The following is a 25222-nucleotide window of genomic DNA, read 5'->3' as shown; positions in this document are numbered from 1 at the left end:
TTCAAAATTTTTTAGAAGATGTTCACCTCAATTCCATTTGTTATTATTAGATGGCGTTTCCTCGTTTTTTGTATGAAGCATTGTCAGCGAGGTTGTGTCTATGTGTAAGGATATAGTTCAATACATATTTATTCAGGTCAGAACATGCTGGGTGTAGACAAGAAATTATTTCCAAACATGTAGGAAATAGATGATCTAAACAAACAAAAGAAACATGTGGATTTGCCCAATGTATATATGGTTTCGTCATTGGTAAGGACCTACGTGTATGTACAGGTTGTGAACACTCATCGATGAAAAAGAAGTACTTGTTTGTAAATCGTTCGCATAACATGTTACGAATGCACACCTTATCTTCGATTTTGTGCTTTCATGCAAACGATCTTCAGTCAACATATGAATGAGCTATCTGTAAATAATGCCAATGTAGCAAGAAAGCGCGTAGAATTATAATGGAATCCGATTATAATGTGCATAGTCAGGCCGATCGTACAAGAGTCTTGGAACCGTTCCAGTTTTACTGCATTTCTGTCAAATCTCTTAATGCATTGCTGTTTCTTCGGTTGTAATCTCTCCCAGGGGAGTTACGAAATTGTGTTCAACGCACTTTCGAGGTATTGATAGAAAGCCACACAGTGGTCACAATAGGACTACCCAAGAAATAGTTACCATACCCAAAGTATTAACTGTTTTTGTTGTTGTAATATCTTCTAAAGGAGTTATAAAATTGTGTTATCTCACTTTCGAGGTATTGGTAAAAGTCACACAATGGCCACGTTTCAATAGGGCTATACGCAAGAGAGCAGTTACTCAAGCAACTGGGTGTTTTTTTAAACGGTCAGACGTTTCAGGCAGCATCCCCTACCTTTCGTTAGCCCCCTTTCTACTAGACGACGATCCCACTGCGCTCTCACTGCGACCTAAATAGGAGATGTGTAACCTTCGCTTTTACACTGGGTGTATCATACAACACGTGTGACTGAGAAGACAACAACACACACACAAAAAATTATTTTCTTTTCTATAGAATTCGTTGACCGATATGTCAAAATTTAGGTCGCAGAGAGCGCAGCGAGAACGCAGATATGTCATTTGTTTTTTGAGTTACTGCTATTCTGCGTATCGTATTACCTGGATGTCTAACCGTCATCGACATATCAATAAGACTATTTTCTTCGTATCGGTAAATCTATACCCTACCCCTGTGGAAAACGAGTAAGCACTAAGGAAAGAAAGGAAACCGATATTTCCGCTTTCTATCCAATTATACTAAATCATGGCACTGGGACAGGAAACTCTGCCTTAGGATCCTATGAATAAAGACTGGTCGATGTGCTATTCGATCTTTGGATTTTCTTCATCTATTTTCTGAGTTTACATTTGAGTACCATTTGCATAAGATCCTTATTACTTATAGTTACTGACACTGACACGTTCAACCGATTTTTCTCAAGTCATATGTTCAACAGTTCATGTATTGAATTGCTCTGTCAGTCCACTCTAGTGACGTTGAAGGAGAGTGATGGATGTCACTCGAAACGTCCTGAAGAAAATCTCCGTTCTTCTATATTCTAATTTCTTTATTTCTGTAGATCTGAAGACCTTGCTAACCAAAAGGCTGTACGGTCAGCCTTTCGTTCGAGACCGATATTTCCGCTTTATATCTGATTACCCTAAACCATGGCACTGGGAGAAAAAAGTTCTGCCTTAGGACTCCGTAATTGTGAATAAGGACTGATCGATGTTGTTCTGCATTGATTTTGTGGCTGTTGGATTTTCTTACATTCCCAACAAAGGCAACACCTGAATATCTTCGAGTAGCTATAGTACCTAATCTCCAAGCAGATCCTATGGTAGCACCGATGAGAGTGTCAAAAGCTGTACAATTCTGTTCTGGTCGATATTTCCGCTTTCTATCCGATTATACTAAATCATGGCACTGGGAGAAGAAGTTCTGCCTTAGGATCCTGTAATTATGAATAAAGACTGATCGATGTTGTTCTTTTTCATTGATTTTGTGGGTGTTGTATTTTCTTACATTCCCAACAAAGGCAACACCTGAATATCTTCGAGTAGCTATAGTACCTAATCTCCAAGCAGATCCTATGGTAGCACCGATGAGAGTGTCAAAAGCTGTACAATTCTGTTCTGACCGATAGTTCCGCTTTCCATCCGATTACACTAAACCATGGCACTGGAAGAAGAAGTTCTGCCTTAGGATCCTGTGGTTGTGAATAAAGACTTATTGATGTTGTTCTGCATTGATTTTGTGGCTGTTGTATTTTCTAGACACTCCCAACAAAGGCAACACCAAGCTGATTCTACGGTAGCACTGCAGAGAGTCTCAAAAGCTGCCAGAGGAGTGAAATTCTATATCTGGCAAAATTTTACCGACTGACACAAAATCTGAAGGCACATTATCTTCTTGATACTGAAATATCTCAATTTGTTGTTGAGTTAAATTCAAGGTAGCCACCACATTGAAAATTGTAGCCCTCCATTGATTTTGTGGCTGTTGGATTTTCTTACACGCTCCCAATACATGGATTTATGCAAACCCTTTGTCAATAGAAAATAAGCAAACGTGCTGAAGGGGAGGACGTTTCAATATGATGCAAATGTAAAAAAATATGCACAGATTGAATAGCACAAACACCGAACTTTGTAAAGTTTATTATATGTTTTTTTTGTATCATGAATTTTGCTTCTGTAAGATTGCCTTTAAAAATCATTATCACATTCTCAAAAAAATGAAGTAATTTTCCTGAGATTCAAAAATAAAAATAAGTCAACAAATGAAAAGTTCTGTATTAGAAGGAATATTTGCTTAAGATAAATAAACTCACTATTCAACAGGTTACCCTTAGACGCCTTAAGGACATGCTTTAAGTCAACAGAACAGCCATACCGTTCACAGATGGACTTTGATTTGTTTACATTCAACCTTGGCCATAGTAACGTTAGGTTCGCAAAGGGCGGGACATTCTATACAACGGTCGATAATTGAATCAATACCATTGTGAAAGGCTTTATGCATCATTTTGTTCAGCTAAGTGGCTACTCACGCCCTATGGCATCTCGTATTTCAGACATGAACGTGTGACAAAACATCACCGCCTAACAATGGCAGATTTCACCATGGTCCGGAGTTGTTAATCATTAACGACATAGTTACCTAACCGCCTTTGTCAACGTTATGTAGTTAAGTTCTGGCACTTACACAAGGAACGGAGGCGCTGTTTTTCATTCAACACTTTCTAGCAGTGTAAAATGTAATTTTCACACCAACGTATACAAGCGTAGCCATAGATCATCTATCATAACAAGACGACAGGATGGTTTCTCAAAAGGGTTCAGAACGTGGAGAACAAGAAAGAACTATGACCGTACCAGTTGGAGTTGTTGCTGCCGTTCTAATTGTGTCATTGGCGGTACTTATGTCTATTGTGATGTATTCCTCGGCGCCAACGTTGGAGCCAGTTACAACAGTTTGCAAAGGAGACTTCAACCCAAACATAACTTGTAAGTATTATATAGTTCTTTACATTAAACAACCTTGACACCTTGTTGGCAATGTATGGGCCAAGCTACAACATGTACGTAAATATAGTGGGAATTTAGCACCTTAACGGTTATTTGTAAAGATTCATTTGCTTTGGGACAGACGACAACAATGTGGTACTGCACTCACGTAAAAGTAACTTATTTTAAGAGTGCCACATACAAAGTACTGATATAAGGAAGTCAGGTACCAATTTTACACCTGGGTGAAGTGAGGCAAATTTGCGAGGGCATGATTGTTATCGAACACTCTGCAAGCCACACACGACGTCACTGGTAATGAATAAGCTAAGGTGACCATTTTATCTACATATGGCAACATCAACCGACTGGCTTAAACCTCTTTTACACTTAAGTTTAAAAAGATAACAGAACGCTGCACAGTCGGTCAGAGATCGCCGTCAAATTGAATGGGGCTAATGCCCTGTATAGACGTTAAATAAACACCCCCAACATTTGTTCATGATGTATTAGTGCTGTATTTGCACAAGTTGCATGTTATTGACACAGCGTCTCTGAAACATAACATTGTAACCACGAAGAAACTGCAACAGATGCAAGTGTGAAGGGAATATGTTTTATTTTCTCCATTTCTGTAGATCTGAAGACATTGCTAACAAAAAGGCTGTACGGTCAACCTCTAGTGCGAAATGTAGTGGTCAAGGCGATTCAGAGCCACTTGACCACCACAAAACCAGACAAGGCCCTGGCCCTCTCCTTCCACGGATCGTCAGGAGTAGGAAAGACCTTCGTGACCACCATGATTGCGAAATCAATCTTCACTAGCGGAATGGAGTCTCCCCATGTACACTACTACTCAGCGGAGGTCGATTTTAAACACGCCGATGAACTTCACATAAGGGAGTACAAGGTAAGAAGAACGGTACTTCAGTTTTTCATTGAAGGTACATTGGATCATTATATTCACATGTATCACACAACGAAAAACTAAATTGCAAGCATTACCAACGAAATCAAAGTCAACTTATAAAGACAACGGTGGAAAGTACATGATATTGAAAGGTAGAATGAAAATCTGAATTAAGAATAAGTAGTATCTCATTCTATATAGATATAAAAGAAAAACACATCTTTAAATGGCGGTATGGTGGGCTCAATCTTGCACAAAAAAAGACAATGGCATGTACTTATCTTAATTCTCTATACTTAATCAATACGAAGAAGACAAACTACAAAGCGGTGGCACTCTAGATCTCTTACTAGACTAATGTTACTGTCATTACCGTACCTTTGACGTACGGGTAAAAATTAAGGAGCACTTAACCGGTCTAACGGAGTGTCCGGTAAAGGTGTAAGGTATCTCGTATCAAATCTCTGCCTCTTGGCATTAGTAGCCGATAATGTGTTACATCGACCTCGAGAAACCTGATACACCAAAGCCAATTCTAGACTGCACTTTTTGCCAAAATGCCAATCTGGAAAGCATTTTGTTGGAATCGCTACTGTGAGCATTAACAAGCACTTTACCGGTCCAACAGCGTCTCCGTAGAGGTGTAAGGTATCTCGGATCAGAATCACTGCTTCTGGACATCTCTCCTAGCTAGGGGTGGGTACCGGTACAGAAAATTCAGGTCCAGGTCCGGTTCAGGTCCAAAGGATCGGGTCCAGGTCCGGACCTGAACCTGGACCTAATGCATTATGACTCATACCAATGGTCCATTTCACTACAAAGAAATCTGTTTGGTGGAGTATTAGACTTACACTGGCCTTTTAAAACCCTTCAACGCTAACTGCACCTATACGATTGGCTGTAAAACTTTGTAGAAATTACTATAAACTCTACTCTACTTCACTCTTGTTATTTTCTTCCACCTACAAGTGTCAAAACGTGAGAATGCCTGATGAAATAATCTGTTGATTTTCTATTCGGTCCAACATCCGGTCCACCTAATCTATTCAGGTCCGGTTTTTCTGGACCGGTCCAATAAGAAAAACCGGTTTTGTACCGGTACGCTGTACCGATACCCAGCCCTACTCCTAGCATTAGTAGCTAATAATGTGCTACATTGACAATCTGATACACAAAGGCCAAAACTGCACTTGTTGGAGTCACAACGGTGTGGATTAGGCTGAAGTCACATTTCGAAACCGGGGCCCGGCCGGGATGTTTTAACCCTTTAACTGCCAAACCCGGATATATCCGGCACACATATACATGTTTTGTGTGCCGCACCCGGATATATCCGAGATAGCGTATTCCCCCGAAGTAGCAACTTGGCGCGCGCGTAACGCACGAACCCCGGGAGTTAGGGACTTCGGCCTTGTTCGGGGTTTCTTTTTGGAGGTCATCAGCCAACCCTGGCACTGATATCATTTTATAGTGCTGAAACTCTGGCATTTAAGAAACGAACAATCAAATTGTAGACATATAAAAATATACAGATTATGCCCTTGAATCTTATTTTGACATTCTGTGTATTTTAATGTCTTTTATATCATTCTTTTCGCTCCCGAAAGCTACCCGGCCGGACCCCTTTGTTGAAATGTGACCTAAGCCTTACCAAGCACTTTACCGGTCGAACGTGTCCGATAGAGGTATAAAGTATGTCGGATCAGAATCACCGCTTCTGGACACTTATGTCCAAGCATTATTGGTTGATAATGTATCAACATCGACCTATGAGAAACCTGATACGACCTTTGAGAAACCTGATAAACCTTACTACGGTAAGGATTAACGTCAGGCACTTCACACGTCGAACAGAGTGTCCGATAGAGGTGTAAGGTATCCCGGATAAGAATCACTGCTTCTGGAAATTTTTCTCCCGGCATAAGTAGGTGCTTATGTGTTGCATCGACCTTTGAGAAACCTGATACGAAAAGGCCAAGTCTAATCTGCTCTCTAAAGCATCTTGTTGGAATCACTACGGTGGGGATTAACGCACTTAACTGGTCGAACGGTGTCAGATGGAAGTGTAAGGTATCAGAATCAAATGGACGTTTCTTTTCTGGCATTAGTAGCTGATAATGTGTTACATCGACCCCAAGATACCTGATACACAAAGGCCAACTCTAAACTGCATTCTTTGCCAAAATGTCCATCTCTAAAGCATCCAGTTGGAATCACTATGGTGAGAATTGACAGAGCAAAAAGGTGTAAGGTATCACGGATCAAAATCGCTGCTTCTGGACATTTCTTTCCTGGTATTAGTACTTGATAATGTATTAACATCGACCTTTGAGAAACGAAAAGGCCAAGTCTAATCTGCACTCTAAAGCATCTATAGTTGGAATCACTACGGTGGGGATTAACGCACTTATCTGGTCGAACGGTGTCAGATGGAAGTGTAAGGTATCTCTCATGAGAATCAAATGGACATTTCTCTCCTGTATTAGTGGCTGATAATGTGTTACATCGACCCGACACGAAAAGAGTACCCATCTTAAAAGCATGGCTGGTTTATGTAGTCTGAATCATTATGTTACTAGCCTGGGTACCATCCGGAATGTAGTTCGATCCGGCGTTCATTATATACAATATACAGCCGCTTCTAGCTCCGACATTCATTGTACACTATATACAGTCACTTCGATCTCTGTGTTTCCGTCTGGGAACGCGGAGCATCTGAACGTCTGGAATCGTCCAAATTTTGGACGCTGGCGCTTATTGGTCCCTACATAAGAGCGAATTATGGAATGGGTTCAAGCGCTCGTTCTAACCGGTGTTCCAACACCGGACAAGCCCTCCGCCCGCTCGTGGGAGGCCTGTTGTCATCGAACAAAAGCTCTTGAACACATTCCTACATTCGCTCATTAACCGACATTACTACCAAACGGGTTGAATGTGCAGGTCTCCAGACGGATAGCAGAAGCGAAAATAGAAGCGAACTACTATCCGGATGGTACCCAGGCTAGTATGTACCGCCATGTATCTGCAAACTAGATGTATGATTAGCATAATACTTATCAGATATCTTACGTTTTCCTACATGTAACCCTAATCCATTCCGATGAAAAGATATGATATCTCCATTTTGTCATGCACTCTATCTTCAAGTTGCCTTTTATTTTTATTCTATTTATACTTTTATAAATCTAACGTTGTATCAGATCTTTATTCTTTATTCCACTTTTAATTCTGTATGAGTTCTAAACATATCTAATTTTTCTTATTTATCTGACTTTTATCAAACTTATGTATTTCATCCTAACTCATTCTTGTCTTCTAATTTCATCTAACTTTTGCGCTTCATCTCCTACCAGAAACAGTTCCGCTGTGACATTTCCATGGCCGTGCGTCGGTGCCAACATGCCATGTTCATATTTGACCATGATTTGGCATCTAGTGTCAGCATCCTTTTCTGATCAGGCTTTTGCATTCATCTCGCTTAATTTTATCTAAGTTTTTGCGTTTCATCTTCATTCCCCCTTTTAGAAAAAGATTCGCTATGACATTTCCGCAGCCGTACGTCGCTGCCAACATGCCATGTTCATATTCGACCATGTGGACAGGATGCCTCTAGTTCTTACTTTCCTGAGTTGGAATTTTATCAAAATTCTTTCTAACTTTTGCCTTTTATCTTGCTACCAGATGCCGCTTCGTCATGACATTTCCACAGCCGTGCGTCTGTGCCAAAATGCCATGTTCATAATCGACCATGCGGACAGAAGGCTTCTAGTTGTTAGTTTTCTTACTTGGAATTTTAGACAACTTCTGTTCTTCATTGCAACCCATTTTTATCTTATAATTTCATCTAATTTTTGCGCTTCATTTCCTAACAGAAACAGCTCCGCCATGATATTTCCACAGCCGTGCGTCGCTGCCAACATGCCATGTTTATATTTGACCATGTGGACAGGATGCCGCGGGACCTTATTGACACCATCAAGCCGTTCCTAGAAGAGTACACCAGGGTGGACGGAATTAACTTTAGAAAAGCAATCTTTATTCTAATAAGGTACGTAGCAATATCTTGTGGTACGTGTAAAGCCACGATATTGGATGATAAAATACTGATTGAAAAGCTTAAAATCCATTCCAAGACACCACACGGGTTTTTCAAGGATATATTTAACATGAATTCTAAACAGTAGCAACAAACACCCGTGTGGTGTCTTGGAATGGACACTGGGGGTCACTTTGCTATCGGTGTTTTCTTCCTATTACATAAAACAAGCTAGCCATTCTGAATTGTTACTGGATATTTTGACTTGCTGAAATTAGGCTATTTTCTCAAACTTAAACGGGACCTTATCGACACCATCAAGCCGTTCCTAGAAGAGTTCGCCAGGGTTGGTGGAATTAACTTTAGAAAAGCAATCTTTATTCTAATAAGGTTGGCAGCCATATTCCGTGCAGCATGTCAAGACAGAATGTTGAATGCTAAAATAGTGATTGAAGAGATTTGAGGTTACTTGGCTATTCGCATTTCCCTCCTAGTTTGTAGAACACACTAGTCATCTTGAATTGATATTTAATAGTTTGCCATGCTGAAAATAGGCTACCGGTAGTTTCTTAGATTTGTTCTAAAGATGTTGAAACTTGCCCTATTTCATAATTGTAACTTGTGCCAGTTTTTGATTAGCAACTGCTGTGCAATTTACAAATTGCTTGGCTATTCATCACAAAGTTTGCTTCAATTTATACCAATTGTGTTCAAGTTGTACAAAATCATTTTCAATCTATACAAACTTGCTTTCAATTTATTATCTCATGATTAATTCTTTACTCAACCGTTCGTTTCACGTTTACCTGGGAGAACTCTCTATCTTTTCCCCTACAGCCATTCGGCCTCTGATGCAATAATCAACATGACGATGAAGTTAAGGTCGGAAGAAATCGAAAGAGAGGAATTTTCCCTGGAGGGATTTGAGGAAGCTATAACAAAAAGCGCCTTGGGGAGACAAGGTGATCGTGTGTGTCTAGAATTCTGAATAACCTCTACTTTCAAAAATGCGCGATAAATTTCGTTATTTGAAGAATTGTTGAGTACAAATAGAAGGAGAAACGACAAAGGCAGAAATAGATAATCCCCATATTTGAGAAATTTAAAGTGTGGATTACAGATTTTCTATGAAAATTGGAATTCCTCGTGCAACAATATCAGGTGGTAAATGTGCATCAGACTCTTTGTCAACTTGCCATACTTGAGTCTCATGGACATATGGCCCAAATGGTTATTTAGAATAACGTCAAGAATTTGTCACGCCAGGAAAAAAAATTATTTTGGAAACGGTCAGACGTTCCGGGTTGCATTCAACGTCTGATCGTTTCCAAAACCACATCCAGTTGCTTGAATAACAGCTTCTTGACGTATCTCATTCCTCGGATGTCTAACCTTCATGAATCTGTTTTGCTCGTAATTCACAGCCTGGTGTTCTGATCTAAAAATAGACTGGTACCACGACCACCCAGTGACCGGCTACTACCGCAAGATACAGACATATCTTCACAGGCCAGTTTATAAACACGAGGAAAAAGAACAGTACATATACTTCAACGGCACGCACTGGATACTGCACCTTGAGACGAGAAGCGCTGGTAGGATATTGATGTATGTGAGAGACAAACCCATGCGACCTGAAGAGGTGAGGAAGCCGTGGAGGGTGATCCAGAAAGACCACGTGACCTTTGGTGACGCCCCCGAAATCCGGCTAACCTGCTCCGGTAAGTTGCTAGACTGGGTCACGATTAAAAATGCGTATGCGCGGGTGAGCGTGATCCAGAAAGATCACGTGACCTTTGGTGACGCCCCCGAAATCCGGCTTACGTGCTCCGCCAAGTTGATATAGGCTGGGTCACGATTTGAGCTGCGTATGCATGAGTGAGCGTGATCCAGAAAGATTAGGTGACCTATGGTGACGCCCCAGAATCCAGGTTACCAACTTCGGTGAATTGCTATAGGCTGGGTCACGATTAAAAATGCGTATGCGCGGGTGAGCGTGATCCAGAAATATCACGTGACCTATTGTGTGGCCCCAAAATCCAGGTTACCAACTCCGGTGAGTTGACATAGGCTGGGTCACGATTTAAAATGTGTATGCGCGGCACGTAGAATTTTCGGTAAAGTTGAAAGCCCCAGAGACATGAGAAAAACACGTTTTACATTCTGGAGATGCCCCCGAAATCCAGGTTACCTACTCCGGCGAGTTGGTATAAGCTGGTTCTAGATTTAAGCTGCGTATGCACGGCCAGAGTGAGGTATTGTCGGCAAAGTTGAAAAACACGTCTACATTCTAGTGACGCTGAAAATGAGTGATGGATGTCACTCTAAACGTCCGGAAGTAAATATCTGTTTTCATCCAGCTGCAGAGATTGACTTGTATTTGCATATAATGACAATGACAATGATCTTTATTTGCATGACCTTGCTCATATGGGCTAAATGCAGTAGTTACATAAAACGTTGCTGTAAAGAATCTTTACAGTGTCAGTGGGAGAGACAGAACAAGTAAGGCTATGCTACACTATAAGTACATCTATCGTTTACAAAATAGTCAAATATGTAATGCTATAGTATTCTACAATTTACATGTCTCTTTTCTCTTCTTGAAACAAGTGTATATGAATTCACAGAGTTTTTGCAGTACACTGTTGTCAGATGATTTCATTATGTATACAAAAAGCTCATCTTTTACTAACTGTTTAGCTCGTGTATCAAAATTCAGGGCATTAATAAAAGAATTACGTATATCACTATACAAAAAAAGTTACTCAAGCAACTGAATATGCATGATTTTGGATTTGAATATCGTTTCCCAGGATGTCTAACCTTTATAAGACATAAACGCCCGTTTTATATTGTTAACACATTGTCTTCTGCACGGTTTTTACGGTTCGATTGCCTAGACCATGCTTAATTCACTGGGCGTATATATAAACATGGTCTAAACAATATATGTATCAGTTAGACACCTTCACCTTCGACATATTTTCTATAATGCATCTCGTTGCGTATGCGTAATCCAAACCTTGAACTGGCTTATTCCCGGGTTATGTGTTGAGATACGACCATGACTCGACAGGCTTCACCTTTGCTTCGCATGGATTTTCCTTCCGCGCACGGCATCAATCAGCGTTATACCAGTCTCATCGGATCAAAAATTCCATTCAGTATTGTTATATCTCCCCTCTCGGATCTGAGACCTTGTCAGTCACGGTATTAAATGGGCATTCCACAGAAGTGGTATTATACAAAAGTAATTCCAAAGAGAAAATCGCATCAAAACTTCCATTCAGTATTGTCTTATCTCCCCTCTCGGATCTGAGACCGTGTCAGTCACGGTATTAGAGGGGTATTCCACTCCAGAAGTGGTATTATGATTCCTCGGAGAATAAATTGTTATGCTTGAACGCATTTTGTCGAATTTACGATATGCTAAAGCCTGAACGCAGAGCGCATATGAAGTTTTCAAATTCCCCAGAGTAAACTAAAGTTCAAATCGTGTTTTTGGTGCACTGTTTAGGAAGGGTTTTAGCAACGTGGCCGACAAGTCAAAAGTAGGCTGCATTTGTTCCCCCGAAAAATATAATCTATCAGAAAATAATCGATCCCTGCTTCAGTAGTGGAATGCTCCTGAAATGAAATTCTCTCACCCGGTAACACCTTGGGAAACGAAAGCCATTTATTTCAGCATGGTACATTTTAGCGGTCCTCAAAAAGCGCTGGGATTTTAGCAAAGTATAACACAGAAAACCGTAAATGGTGAATGACATAGAAAACGCCCAAAAGCGCGTTGACATCTAATATATGTCACCTTTGACACGAGCATCAGCTTTAACGTCTTTGGCCACTGTTGCGAACATAAAATGGATTATATCAGACAAACCTCTGATCGTCTAGATATATCTTGTACCTGTATGAAATAATAGCTGTCGTCAACGGTTTGTTTTGTTATCCATCAAACGTTCCTGTGCCAAGCGGGGCACGCAAAAAAAAGATATATTTGCTGGTTTTTTAATGGAAACAGTGAATTGGATCCAACTAAGCCAAAAAAAGTTATATAGTTTATATAGACATTTCTTCCCTTCATGTCGTCAATGTTTTGTTTCGACATCCATCAAACGCACCTAAGCCAAGTGGCTGAATGTGTGTAAGGCTATTAAAACACGTTTCTTTTAGACATTGAGGTAGATACACTGTACGCCTAAGCTGAATCTTTATATATTGACATTTCCTCCAAATTTCAAATAATGGCTGTCGTCAATGTTTTGTTTTTCAATCCATCAAAGATGCCTGTGGTAAGTGGCGGCATGCAATGTGTGCGTGGATACTAGAGCAATGTGTGCTTTGAGTGAATTGGATATGCCTGAGCAAAAAAGTTTGATCGTTTATATATTAGACATTTCCCCCCTAAATGAAATGATACCTGTCGTCAATGTTTTGTTTCACCATCCGTCATGTAGAAATGCCAGTGCCAAGCGGTGACAATCTGTGCATGGATACAAGAACAAAACTTGGCTTTGAAAAAAGTGAACTAGATGTGCCTAATTCAAGAGTTTAGTCGTTTATATTTCTCCCGTAGGAGAAAGTCTTTTTCTCCCGTACATACAATTATAGCATAATGTCTTGTTTCAAAATCTACCAGAAATGCCAGTGCCAAGCGGAGAGAATGTCTGCATGGATACCAGAACACACGCTTGTCTGGAGACGATTCAGGTTCAGCGGACCGTCAGATGCGGGTTCCTGTGGCTACGTTCCTGTGAAAGGTACTGATTGCTGCATGTTGTATCGTCGTAAATGTCAATCAATCACGTAACTCTCTGTCCTCGTCGCAAATTTAGGTGTTGCAACTCAAGCTCAACGGAGCATTTGCCGTGGAATTAGCGATAAAAAAACTAACTACATTATTACAGAGGAGCGACATTACGCCATGCGAACAGATAATCTCGATATACGTCGTTGACCATGACCATGCTTAATCAAGTGTGCACCATTGGTCTTGCATGTTCTTAGTAGTATGCTAAATTAATTGTCGCTTTTTGCATTGATTTGTTTAGAAATTTTACAGAGGAACGACAGGCAACATGTGCCTATACACACTACTTTTGCTGCAAGGGTTTTGTCCAGGATGGGACAGAATGCGTAAAAGGTAACTATTAAGTAAATTCATGAAAGATGGCATATTTTAGGCAGCTGCATCTGTGTATGCATGGCTGTGTCCGTACATGTGTGTCAACGTGATAAATGGTTAGATTTTGTCCCTTATGGCTAGTTATGGTACTGCAGCGAACTGCCAGTATTGATATCTTGAGCGCAAGAAATGATCACGATAGCATTTGCATATAATTTACAAAAGCTATAGATAGCTAATGAAGGTATGATCTCCGTGGTTAGAGTCTAGGGGTAGAAAATCTCATCGTCTTTTAATCAAAGCACAGATCCCACGAAATACACAAAAAAGTGGGACTATTCCCCTGCTTCCGAAAAAATAAGTCAAACCCAACTTGTCTAGATTTTGCCATACAAGTATTTTTGTACATACTCTATTGTTACAAAAGCATTATTAAATAACATGTACGTCTCCTATGTTTCTTGGCCTTCGTGCATGAAGTTGCAAATAAATTTGAACTTGTTAACACTTCTATTTCAGGGCACCTCCCCTGGCAAGAAGAACTTCTTACCCAGGGTCTGATTGACCACGTGGTTCCCTTCCTGCCCCTGTCCGTGGAACATGTGGAGATGTGCATCAGAGACGTGCTACGGGAGATGGGCAAGGAAACTAACATGACTATGGTGTGTACGTTTCTCATTGTTAGGCTTTCTACCTGCCTGATCAAAAGTCCCTCAAACTGGTACTGGTAAATTAAATAAGAAGCACTTTGGGGAAGGAACAAGAAACAATGTTACTTACGAAAGGTAGTGGATTCTGTCTGAAACGTCTGACCATTTCCAAAATCATATCCAGTTAAAATTTAATCTGGCTTATCTTATAACCTAGATGTATAGACTTAATCGAGGAAGAAGAAACATAACATTAAGAAAACTTGGTACACATGCCTCAAACAATGTAACTGCAGAACGCATGTGGGTATCCGCAGGTGATTCAATTTGCAGCCTCTAAACAATGGTTCCCTATACAAAAAATAGGAGAAAGCAACTGTTATTAACTCAACTTTCTGACGTTACTGGCACACAAACATACCCTCATATGAAAGCCCGACATCTCAGCTATCCGACAAACCACATTTCGGCATGAATCTAACGATGAAAACTTCCGGGAAACTGAAAGATTGACCCATGACCTCAAAACCGCACCACAACCCAGTGAGGAGGCCATGTGCTAGGACAAAAAAGTCCCAACTTTATACCCCCTAAAAACCACACAAACTCAGCTTTTTGGCCCTAATCACAAAGTAGAAACCCTCCCCTGTCACACCCACCTAAAAACTGCCAGGATTTCTACCCATTTGACCAGGAAAAAAATCTTATTGTTTTAGGCCCTGAACTATATTTGCATGGCGGATTGACTGGCGGATCCCCATGTCTGATCAAGTACCAAAACCTCCCATAATGTACATGTAGGTGTTTAACAATTGTTCGTTCTCTTCTAAGTCATGAGCATGAGCATATGCACTGACTAGTAGTACATATCCTCTATTTGTAATAATTGAAGTTTTGAGTGTACTGTGTCTTTCTTTAAAATAACCTGATGAGGGTCTTACATAATCTCCAAGCAGATTCCTCCGGTGGCATAAAACAGTAACATAAGCTGGGGAAGGACTTCAGCCGGCAGAGGGGTAAAATTTGCCACCTTCCCCAGCTTATGACAATGTTACTGTTTTATGCCACCGGAGGAATCTGCTTGGAGATTAGGTCTTACAGTATCATGTAACCAATTTCCAAACCGTTTGTCTCCCTACAGACCAGGTTCAGACGACTGGCAGACGAGATGACATATCTGCCTAGAGACTCGATGGTCCAGTACTCTAAACATGGCTGCTTCCGCGTCAGAAACCTGGTCCTCACAAGCATTGCTGACTTAGACTGATAACTATATAACACATATGGTGACCAGCTCTATCCTGCCACTTGCTAAATTACATGATGAGATGACGTATACCTACCCAAGGAAGCAATGGTCCAGTACTCTAAACATGGCTGCTTCCGCATTATAAACTTGGTCCTCACAAACATGACTGACTTAGACTGAGAACTATATAACACATATTATCAGCTATCCTGCCACTTGCTACATTACGTAAAGGAACACCACAGGATGCTATATGATGATACGCAAGATGACGTACCTACCCAGGGAGGCAATGATCCAGTAATCGAAGCATGGCTGCTTCCATGTCAGGAATCTGGTCATCACGAACATGACTGACTTAGACTGATACACATATGGTGACCAGCTCTGGCCTACCACTTGCTACATTATGTAAGGGAACACCGCAGGATGATGAGATGACATACAACCTACCCAGGGACGCGATGCATGGTCCAGTACTCTAAAAAATGGATGCTTACACGACAGTAATTTGATTATCATGAGCATGGCTGACTTAGACTGAAAAGTAGGAAGGCAACATCAAATGTACAAATTAATGTAAAACCCTGGTCCATTGTACATGCTCAAATGCTGCACTTCTGTCACTTACATTGGCAAATGTGTTTTCTTAAAAAAAAAATTATGTGTTTTCACGTTACTTAATTGCAATATCCGTAAATAGTTTCATCAGGTTGGTAGATCAATCGAACAAAGTCTTCTTCATTTCACAACCTTCTTGCATAATTACGTCACAAAACAATAGGTTAAGTACATGTATGGATTGCACTGATTGTAGAGCTCATATCACACCGATAACATTAGCATGTTTCATTTTGTACCAATGAAGGTGACAGACAGTCGCCGAAACGTCTGCGGAAGAATAAAAAGAAGGTTGTGAAACGAAGAAGACTTTGTTTGATTAATTGTAATATGTTTAGAAACACACACAGACACATTTAAACACTGATTCCCATTGTTCATCCAAAATTATGTGTAATGTTCACCCAACAAACACTTGTTGTCAGCAAGAAGAATAAACATATTGAGCTAGTGTCCAAGCACAAGAGGTTTTAATAACTGTAGTGGTCCATATGAATGAGTTTAGGCTGATAGACAGCTAGCAAAGTATCTAAACACACTTTTGGGACATGTGCCTACATTACGTAATTCTACAAATGGTCCTTACATATACATGTATTTGCCATTCATGTGGCAAAAATAAACCCTTTGTTTTAACAAAAGGGTCGTAGCCATCAAAATTCTCCACCATATCAACATGCCGCCTTGCACATGATGAATTTTCCAATGACGTTTCAAGAAGTAGAAACAGTTTATGAATTATTAGTAATACTAACCGTGCATCCATTAGAAAAGTTTTAGTGTTAGTTGTGATATTTGACCTGAGACTGTTAGAAAAACAGTCATCAAAGATTAGAGAAGTGTTTCTTGAACCTTCCTTGAGTTATTATCAGTCACTTATCCCGCCATTCTAACTTCAAGTTTTCCGCGATAAAAGCGTAGATATCCGAAGTTTCCTCAATCTGTAAGAAAAATACAAAATTTAACAAGAAAAGAAAAACTGTACACTTATAATACTGGTTCATTGGCTCCATTAACATCGGATTTTTTTTTCAAAATACAAACCAGCCAGCTTTTTTCAGAAGGTTTCTTGTTTGTGTATGGTGTGGTGGGTGAGAAGGAAGTACTGTGCAATGAAGCTTTCAAATACATAGTACCCTGGGAAACCTGCTCGAGAAGCTTCGCAAATAAGAGTTACCGATCCCCTGCCTAACGCGCGCCCTCCCGCCTCTATGCACCCGCCCCACTACCAGCTGGCCCCACTTACGCCGGTCCCCAACATCGCTCGCTTCCAAAAGAGGCTCGTGTAAGTAGGGGCCAGCTGGTTCGAGGGCCGGCAGGTGTTAGGCGGCGGGTGTCCCGTGCGCACGTGTTGTAGGGATCGGTAAACTTTGCGTGCCTCGTTAGGAGTCTGCGTTTTCCCAGGGTAAATACATAGAGGAATCAAAGAGCATACTAGTAGTGGCAGACAAGAAACAATGTGTGGGACCAGCCATAACATGCTTAATGCAAAATACACCAGTTTGTTATTCAGACCCTTGCATGCTGTGGTCCTGTATGTTCAGTAACTGTTGCGCAATGAAACTGCTTTGATCTCTGTCTTATACTACATAGCATTGTTTAAAATTTAAACCTAACAACTGAAAAATAACAGCAAGTAATATTTCTCAAGGGCTGGGTACCGGTACAGAAAATTCAGGTCCAGGTCATACCAATGGTCCATTTCGCTACAAAGAAATCTGTTCGGTGGAGTATTAGACATACACTGGCATTTTAAAATCCTACAACGCTAATTGCACCTGTACGATTGGCTGTAAGACTTGGTAGAAAGTACTATAAAGTCTACTCTACTTCACTCTTGTTATTTTCTTCCACCTGCAAGCGCCAAAACGTGTGAATGCCTGATAAAATAATATGTTAATTTCAAATCGGTCCAACATCCGGTCCACCCAATTTTTTCAGGTCCGTTTTTTTTGGACCGGTCCAATAAGAAAAACCGGTTTTGTACCGGTACGCTGTACCGATACCCAGCCCTATTTCTCATGCATTCCCCAGCAAAAAGAACAACATTATAATATAATGTTGCTGGCATAAAAAAAAGTTTGCAAGCATAGATTTCAGCAAAAAGCAAAGTTTTCAGCAAAATGACATTGATTTGTTGACAGTAATATCTTGATATAAAGGAAAAATATGTAAAATGTGTCTTCAAGAAGAAAACAATAAACTTGCAAAAACATTTCCAGTACTACACAGAGTAGATTTTTGGTTTCGATAAAGACAGAAGAGTACTTACAACTTTTGCTGTTGGTTTCCCGAAGCCGTGCCCTGACTTGGTGTCAACACGTATGAACAGTGGGTTGGTCTATAGAAAACATAAACACAATTTAACACAGTGACATTCACCCATTGACAATACAACAGTCAGTTCTCAAGTCATTGGATTCACAACAGGACTATCTATATAATCTAATCATATAATCAACATGGCCTAGTGACTGATTCTATAGCTGCTGCAGTTTTACAAATGTAACACAGCAGCGCCATCTGGCTGCAGTGTGAAGTACTACATGTCATTATTACCCTGAGGAAGGTGACAGGCAGACTTAAAACAAACGCTCTTGGAGATATGTGCCTATTAATGAAGAAACTAAAGTTTACTAAATATTATTCATTCATTAATAACCAGATGAAATTTTGTAATATATAATTTCATGATGCAAAGTCCCATATTATCTACTAGTTGAACAGCTTGTCGGAAAAATCTTCTTCTTGTTTTTCTTTCAATGCCAAAAAGCCAGATTTTGTGCATCATTTTTGACGTGAAAATAATGTCTTATCCCTCTAATTTTTTATTCTAAATTAGAGAAGTTGAAGGACCGAAACTAAGCTTGTCTTGTAGCTAAAGGAATATCCTTTCACCATATATACAGTTATTTTGCTTCAGGATAATTCCCTGGTAGAGCTGGTCGCTAGACTTTAGGGTATGCCGCCTCCATTTGAACCCCCAAATAAACTGGTGTGTGCCCCCCTTAAGGAGACAATATACATCAGGGCACATCAACCCTTACTGAACCGTGACAGTGATACATGTCTTACCACCACTTTTATTCACTCCTGATGTCACTTACAACTTCCAGAATGTTAGCACAGAGGATCAGTAAGTGTTCCCCTTGTTGGAGCAAATCCCAAAGCTGTTCAACTATGGATTCTATCAACACAGATGAGTCTTCAATCGAATCCCATACTGTGAATGCAATTAAGTTCGCAGGGATTTGATTTCGCGGTAGCGGGAAAAATGACTTTTCGCGGTGGATTTAAGTTCGCAGTAACACCATAGACTGCAGTCCAATACCACAATAGTCACCGCGAAAACCGTGAACATTAATCCACTGAGAACATTTCTGAATTTACAGTATTACCTGTTTGGGGTTGCTCCCCACTGTGTGTTGTAGTTGAGCGATGAACTTGAGGGAATGGAGTGGAACGACTCGGTCGTCGTGGTCACCAGTCAACAACAGGATAGCGGGGTACTGGACCACCGAGTCGCTCGGGGTCTGGATGTTGTGAAGAGGCGAGTATCTATGGAAACGAAAAAAAAAACAAATAAACAAACATTGCGGAATGGCAGGGTACTTCTCGATGGAGAGGGGAGTTCCTATGGAAACATGCCGTTGGTTATTGTTTGATAGGACACTTTGTATGGAAAGATAAGCTATTTACTTGCGAATATAACTAGTTGTAGTAGTACTAGCAGCATCCAGTGTTGATTATACAGCTGATGGGGTCCCTGATAAACTCACTATCCATTCTATTGTCTGTTGTTTCCCATCAGGCAAGTGTTATGCTCAGCCCAGTATTAATATTTGCTATATGCTTAGGTCTTGAAATGATTATTGCCCCCTAGTGGCTTCTTATGGTACTGCAGCAGAACTTCAGACTCTGGTTTTGATTTTTCTACTTCTGGACAATTGTTATGGTCATTTTTTTGTTTACTTCTATTCTCATCATTCTATAATGCATGTAGCCAGTACTGAATATCCACATGTATGAAAAAGTGCTTCTACCTGCATTTTTTTTTTAAATTTTTTTCAAGTTGTTTTTAAAGAGATTACTTACTTGATGAGGTAGTCAAAGCCCTCCTTGTTGTCAGAGCAGCCAAAGTCTGTCGTCCAGGCGTGGCCGATGGTGAACTTATGGAACTTCAGCATATCCATAACACTGGGAGTACAGAAAATGTACATATCATCATCATCATCATCACCATGTCCATAACAATGGGAATGTAGAGGGCAGTACACAAGAAAGTGCCAACATGTTACAAGCACCACCAAAGTAAAAAATTAGTGTATAGTGTAGAAAATTAGCACAAGGTGTTATCATATGCCGATGGTGAACTTATGGAACTTCAGCATGTCCATAACAATGGGAATACAGAAAATATACATATCATCATCATCATCACCATGTCCATAACAATGGGAATGTAGAGGGCAGTACACAAGAAAGTGCCAACATGTTACAAGCACCACCAAAGTAAAAAATTAGTGTATAGTGTAGAAAATTAGCATAAGGTGTTATCATATGCCGATGGTGAACTTATGAAAACTTCAGCATGTCCATAACACTCACTGGAAATACAGAAAACATTCAACAAAATGTTTGGCTAGTGGCTTTGATATGCTCAGCCATTTTTACAGTTAGATATACATGTGTGTAGTGTTGAATTGTTCTGCCACTTCATTCTAGTGATGGGTGTCATGTTGAGATGTAATTCCAAATTCTATCCAGTTTGAGATTGACTTTCAATATTGTAAGCCTGGATGTTTATCCTTCATAAACATAAAAATTTGAAAGTATTTATTTCGGTGTAAGTATGCTACTACAGCAGGCAGTACCAGGCACTTGTATTTTAAGGTACTAGTAATTCATTTCACAGTTAACAGTCTGTACTATTGCTTCTTTCTAATATTTTCAGTGACAGTAGTGATGTTCACATACTGTAAATGCAGAAATGTTCGCGGTGGATTAATGTTCGCGGTTTTCCCGGAGATCACTTCACCGCGAATTTAAAACCACTGCGAACATTTTTCTATTATGGTATTAGACTGCAGTCTATGGTGTTACCGTGAACTTAAATCCACCGCGAAAAGTCATTTTTCCCGCCACCACGAAATTACATCCCTGCGAACTTAAATGCATTTACAGTAGTTGTTACTCACGGCACTTGTGAGACGGCACAGCCAAACAGATCCGGCCTCTGGTTCACACAGGCTCCAACCAGCAGTCCTCCGTTTGAACCTCCATTGATGGTGATCCTATATAACAGATATCAGTATTTAAAGTACTGTTAGGCATGTCCAAAACTAAAATCTATATGCGTGTCACTGAATGGCCAAGTGGTTATACTAGCATACACGAGATTGATATGTCATGGGCTCGAATCCTGGCTAAATAGTTCACACAGGCTCCCACCAGCAAACCTTTGTTGAACCCTAAATTGACGGTGATCCTATAACTGTTAATACGATAACAATGAGATTATGTTTTTGGTACAATTCATTGATTAGATTTAGGGCTAGTGAAGGGTTGTGGAACTTCTAGTTTCTCTGACCTGAAGACTGCAAGTCATCAAATTGGGCTGGTAGATAACACAATGTATATTAGATTTCAGTCCCCCACCAGATTGTTCTAGTTCAAAGCTACCATGTACAAATGTAGGGGTTCAAACATGTTGCCCTACAAACTTGAAATAATTTTGAATTTCTCTATTTCTTTGACTTCAGCACTACAATAAATGATACAGACAAATCAGGTAGCAAAAATCCCTTTCACTAGTTGTCTCTCGATCTCCTGAAACTGAATGTAAACATATTATCTGAAACAAACACATATGATATGTATTTCTAACAAGGCCTTCCACACAGCTTTTAGGGATTGTTTTTCCTTCCAACAAACGTAGTATGATGACCTACTTGGAAGCTGAGGTGTACTTGTTCTTGATGAGGTACTCAGCAGCCCCCTGGAAGTCATCAAACACGTTCTGTTTCTTCTCCTTTGTACCAGCCTTGTGCCAGATTTCTCCATACTCACTGGAATTAAGAACAAAAACATTTCATGGGATATAGGAGAATTCTTTTACACAACCAGTTAATACTCACTCTTGCTTATGTTTCAATATCTCTTAGGGTTGGGTTAGGATTAGGTTTAGGGTTAGGGGTAAGGGTTAGAGTTAGGGTCCTCAGAGCTTCTAACAGGAAATATATATGCTAAAATCTCATTGCTACAGGAAGCTGAATGTAGGTGGCACTTTTGTGGCAAGAACACAATCCCAAACTTGGCTAAGTTTGTACCTCCCCTGATGAAATTATTTTCAAGAGAAAAGCATTTCATGTTAGCTACAATTATACATTTTATTGTGTTCACCTTGCATTTGGTAGGTTGTGAGTTCAATCCCCGGCCGAGTCATACCAAAGACTTTAAAAATGCTTTCTCTGCTTAGCACTCAGCATTCAAGAAAGAGTCCTACTTATGCTTTAAAATGCTCTTGGAATATTCCTTTCATATGAACAAACAAAAAACATCCCTCCCCTTCTCCCCCGATGTTTAAAACAGCGAGTATGCAACCAGGTAGGATGGGGGTATCTCAATCTCAAATAAATACTGAGCAAAGCCCTTTATAGAGCATCTCACTCAGTGGAGGTGCAGGTCCGTGCGGCCGGTGGCGTGGTAACAAAAAAGAGTGCAAGGTGCAGCAAACAATAAATCGAAAAAAAAAAGATTCTTGTGTGACTATGTACATGGCCGCCGGTAATCCCGATTTACAACTGGGAGATGGGGTGGCCCATATATTGGGCCAACCCCGCCTTGAAAATACTGAGGGTATTAAAGGGGGTAAGACTTTCTAAGAGTTTCTTAACAGAGATTTATCGAATTTGCTCTCTGAAGCTTTTTTTTTTTTTAGGAAAAAACAGTAACAAATTCTTACCCTCCGCCCCTAATGTTTGGTACAGCTAGGATCCCACCCAGGTGAAGCATGAAGACAATCCTGGAGACACTGAAGGAAGGAGTGATGGAAATGTTGAAACCTCCATAACCATAGAGGAGAACAGGGTGGGTACCATCAAGGGGGATGTCCTGAAACACAAACATAACATCAAGGACAAATACCGATACCAATGTCTAGGTACAGGTACAGGTGTGGATGTTTATAGGCACACGTCCTGGTACAGAGTTTTAGGTACAGGTCCACATCTGTAAATAAGGAATTTGAAGTTCTTATGTTATGCTGAAGGATGGTAAACTGTTATACCGGCTATACAGATACAGAAGCTGGTGTGGTACATCTACATGTGTAGGGGCAGTTATACCGGCTATACAGATACAGAAAAGGACTGAGAACTTACCTTCTTGAGCACAAGTAACATAGGCACCTTGGTGCCATCCTTACTACTGAAGAACAATAAGTCTTAGTGTGTCTTCTGAAAGTCTATCAAACCAATCATACAGAATACAGACACAAATAGAGAACTCACCTTCTTGTGCACGATGAACATAGGCACCTTGGTCCCATCCTTACTGCTGAAGAACACTTGGTCGGTCTGGAAGCCGCTGGGGTCAAAATCCTTCACCTTGATCTGACGGAACACCTGCGCAAAAGATAAGAAGTACAAAACTTAAACCTAATGGATTAAGGATTATGGACACAATGAAAAGCATAGTAACTTTGTATGGTCAACTACATACTGCAAAATAGAAACACAAAATCTATTGCTCACAAAACAGTTACTGTAAATGCATTTAAGTTTGCAGGGATTTAATTTCGCAGTAGCGGGAAAAAGGACTTTTCGCGGTGGATTTAATTTTCCGGTAACACCATAGACTGCAGTCTAATATCATTAATAGAAAAATGTTCGCGATGGTTTTAAGTTCGCGGTGAAGTGGTCACAACAAAAACCGCGAACATTAATCAACCGCGAACATTTCTGCATTTACAGATTTTATTTAAAAGTATGCTCCACCAAATCTATTGTTAACATATCTCTCCACTCACTTCTCTCCCTTCCTCTTGAAACAAGTATATGCAAATTCACAGAGATTTTGTTGTATAATGTTGTTCTAATACTTAACGGTTGGTTCATGTTTGTCCTTAGTAAGCTTACAGTTCAAAAAAAGCCGCTAGGGGGCTCAAACCTACACCATGCACTTACATTTTTTTGTACTCTCTGAGTTTCTCCAATACTCAAAAATCATAACATATCTTCACTCACTCACTATCTTAAACTATTAATTTTGCTACAGTACCACTAGAAGCCTCTACAAGGCTCATTCTCAAGCTTTTAGAGGTTTCCCGACCCCTACTCACCTACCAATATCATAAAGATCCGTCCACAGTTTCCCAAGCTATAAGCAGCAAAATAAACACAGCCACCCACAAATAAACCAAACACAAATTTACTGATAACATAATTATATCTACCGTTGGTTCCAGTTTGTCCTTGGTGAGATCGCAGTGGTAGATGACACCAGGGGTAAGGAAAGACATGAACTGGTAGAAGATCTCGGAGTCCTGTTTCCTGCCAGAGTACCCCACCACACTGCCGATGTCCAGCGGGAAGGTGGTGATACGCTTCCCTGTCTTCAGTTCGTGCAGATACAGCTCTGTCTAAAGGGTGCAAGAGTTGGTTTGTTCATATAGAATACAGCACGGTGTATTCCATATCACCCAAGGTAAAATCACAACCTATGGGGGGAAATCAAGGGTGATGCGGAATACAACATGTTCTATTTTATTTTTGTCAAACCCACCTGAGAGAACACAATGTTTCAAGCTTTGTGTCCAGGAAATTGTACAAAAATTGTAACAATGGCTATTTCAATGTCCAAACCCTGTATTTGAGCTACCAACAGCGCACTCAACACACTCAAAGTGCATTCAAATTAATCTATGGCAGTGCGTGTGACAGCAGTAGAAGCCCTTGTGATACTAGTAAACCAAGTAAGAATCTGGTTCCATAACACCCATATTAAAGGTTATTTCAGCCCAGGTATGACTTCTGTTACAGTAGTACTAGTAGACTTTTGCAGTGCTTAGTGCCTCATAGGGGCAGAATTGTCCTTGCTTTTTCAG

The 25222-nt window shown here is 40.3% G+C and overlaps 2 protein-coding genes across 4 annotated transcripts in view; one reads left to right on the top strand and one right to left on the bottom strand.

Moving 5' to 3' along the window:
* Window positions 1–3449: 3449 nt before the first annotated feature.
* LOC118404402 (torsin-1A-like) lies at window positions 3450–14327 on the top strand. Its single transcript, XM_035803472.1, has 6 exons — window positions 3450–3522; window positions 4161–4432; window positions 8305–8480; window positions 9306–9430; window positions 9893–10189; window positions 14116–14327. The coding sequence occupies exons 1-6, from the start codon at window positions 3450–3452 to the stop codon at window positions 14325–14327; spliced, it is 1155 nt and encodes a 384-aa protein (XP_035659365.1).
* Window positions 14328–16492: 2165 nt separating this feature from the next.
* The window catches only part of LOC118405137 (prolyl endopeptidase-like), an 18208-nt gene continuing 9478 nt past the window's right edge, over window positions 16493–25222 (bottom strand). For all 3 annotated transcript variants that reach the window (XM_035804555.1, XM_035804556.1, XM_035804554.1), the window contains 9 exons: window positions 24572–24757; window positions 23628–23741; window positions 23081–23229; window positions 22068–22184; window positions 21315–21410; window positions 20212–20313; window positions 19515–19674; window positions 18389–18457; window positions 16493–17057 (listed from right to left, as the gene is read on the bottom strand). In XM_035804555.1, coding sequence (XP_035660448.1) covers window positions 16989–17057; window positions 18389–18457; window positions 19515–19674; window positions 20212–20313; window positions 21315–21410; window positions 22068–22184; window positions 23081–23229; window positions 23628–23741; window positions 24572–24757 — 1062 coding nt within the window. In that variant the 3' untranslated portion in view covers window positions 16493–16988. The remainder of the gene's footprint in view (window positions 17058–18388; window positions 18458–19514; window positions 19675–20211; window positions 20314–21314; window positions 21411–22067; window positions 22185–23080; window positions 23230–23627; window positions 23742–24571; window positions 24758–25222) is intronic.

Source organism: Branchiostoma floridae, chromosome 17, assembly GCF_000003815.2.
Source record: "Branchiostoma floridae strain S238N-H82 chromosome 17, Bfl_VNyyK, whole genome shotgun sequence".
NCBI classification, from domain to species: domain Eukaryota; kingdom Metazoa; phylum Chordata; class Leptocardii; order Amphioxiformes; family Branchiostomatidae; genus Branchiostoma; species Branchiostoma floridae.
The sequence above is the reverse complement of the archived record's forward strand: the minus strand, read 5'-3'. Positions and strand labels throughout refer to the sequence as shown.

Coding starts and splice junctions, on each gene's coding strand:
- LOC118404402 (XM_035803472.1), top strand. CDS start 3,450: ATGTATTCCTCGGCGCCAACGTTGGAGCCAGTTACAACAGTTTGCAAA. Junction 3,523..4,160: donor CTTCAACCCAAACATAACTT/GTAAGTATTATA, acceptor CCATTTCTGTAG/ATCTGAAGACATTGCTAACA. Junction 9,431..9,892: donor AAGCGCCTTGGGGAGACAAG/GTGATCGTGTGT, acceptor CGTAATTCACAG/CCTGGTGTTCTGATCTAAAA.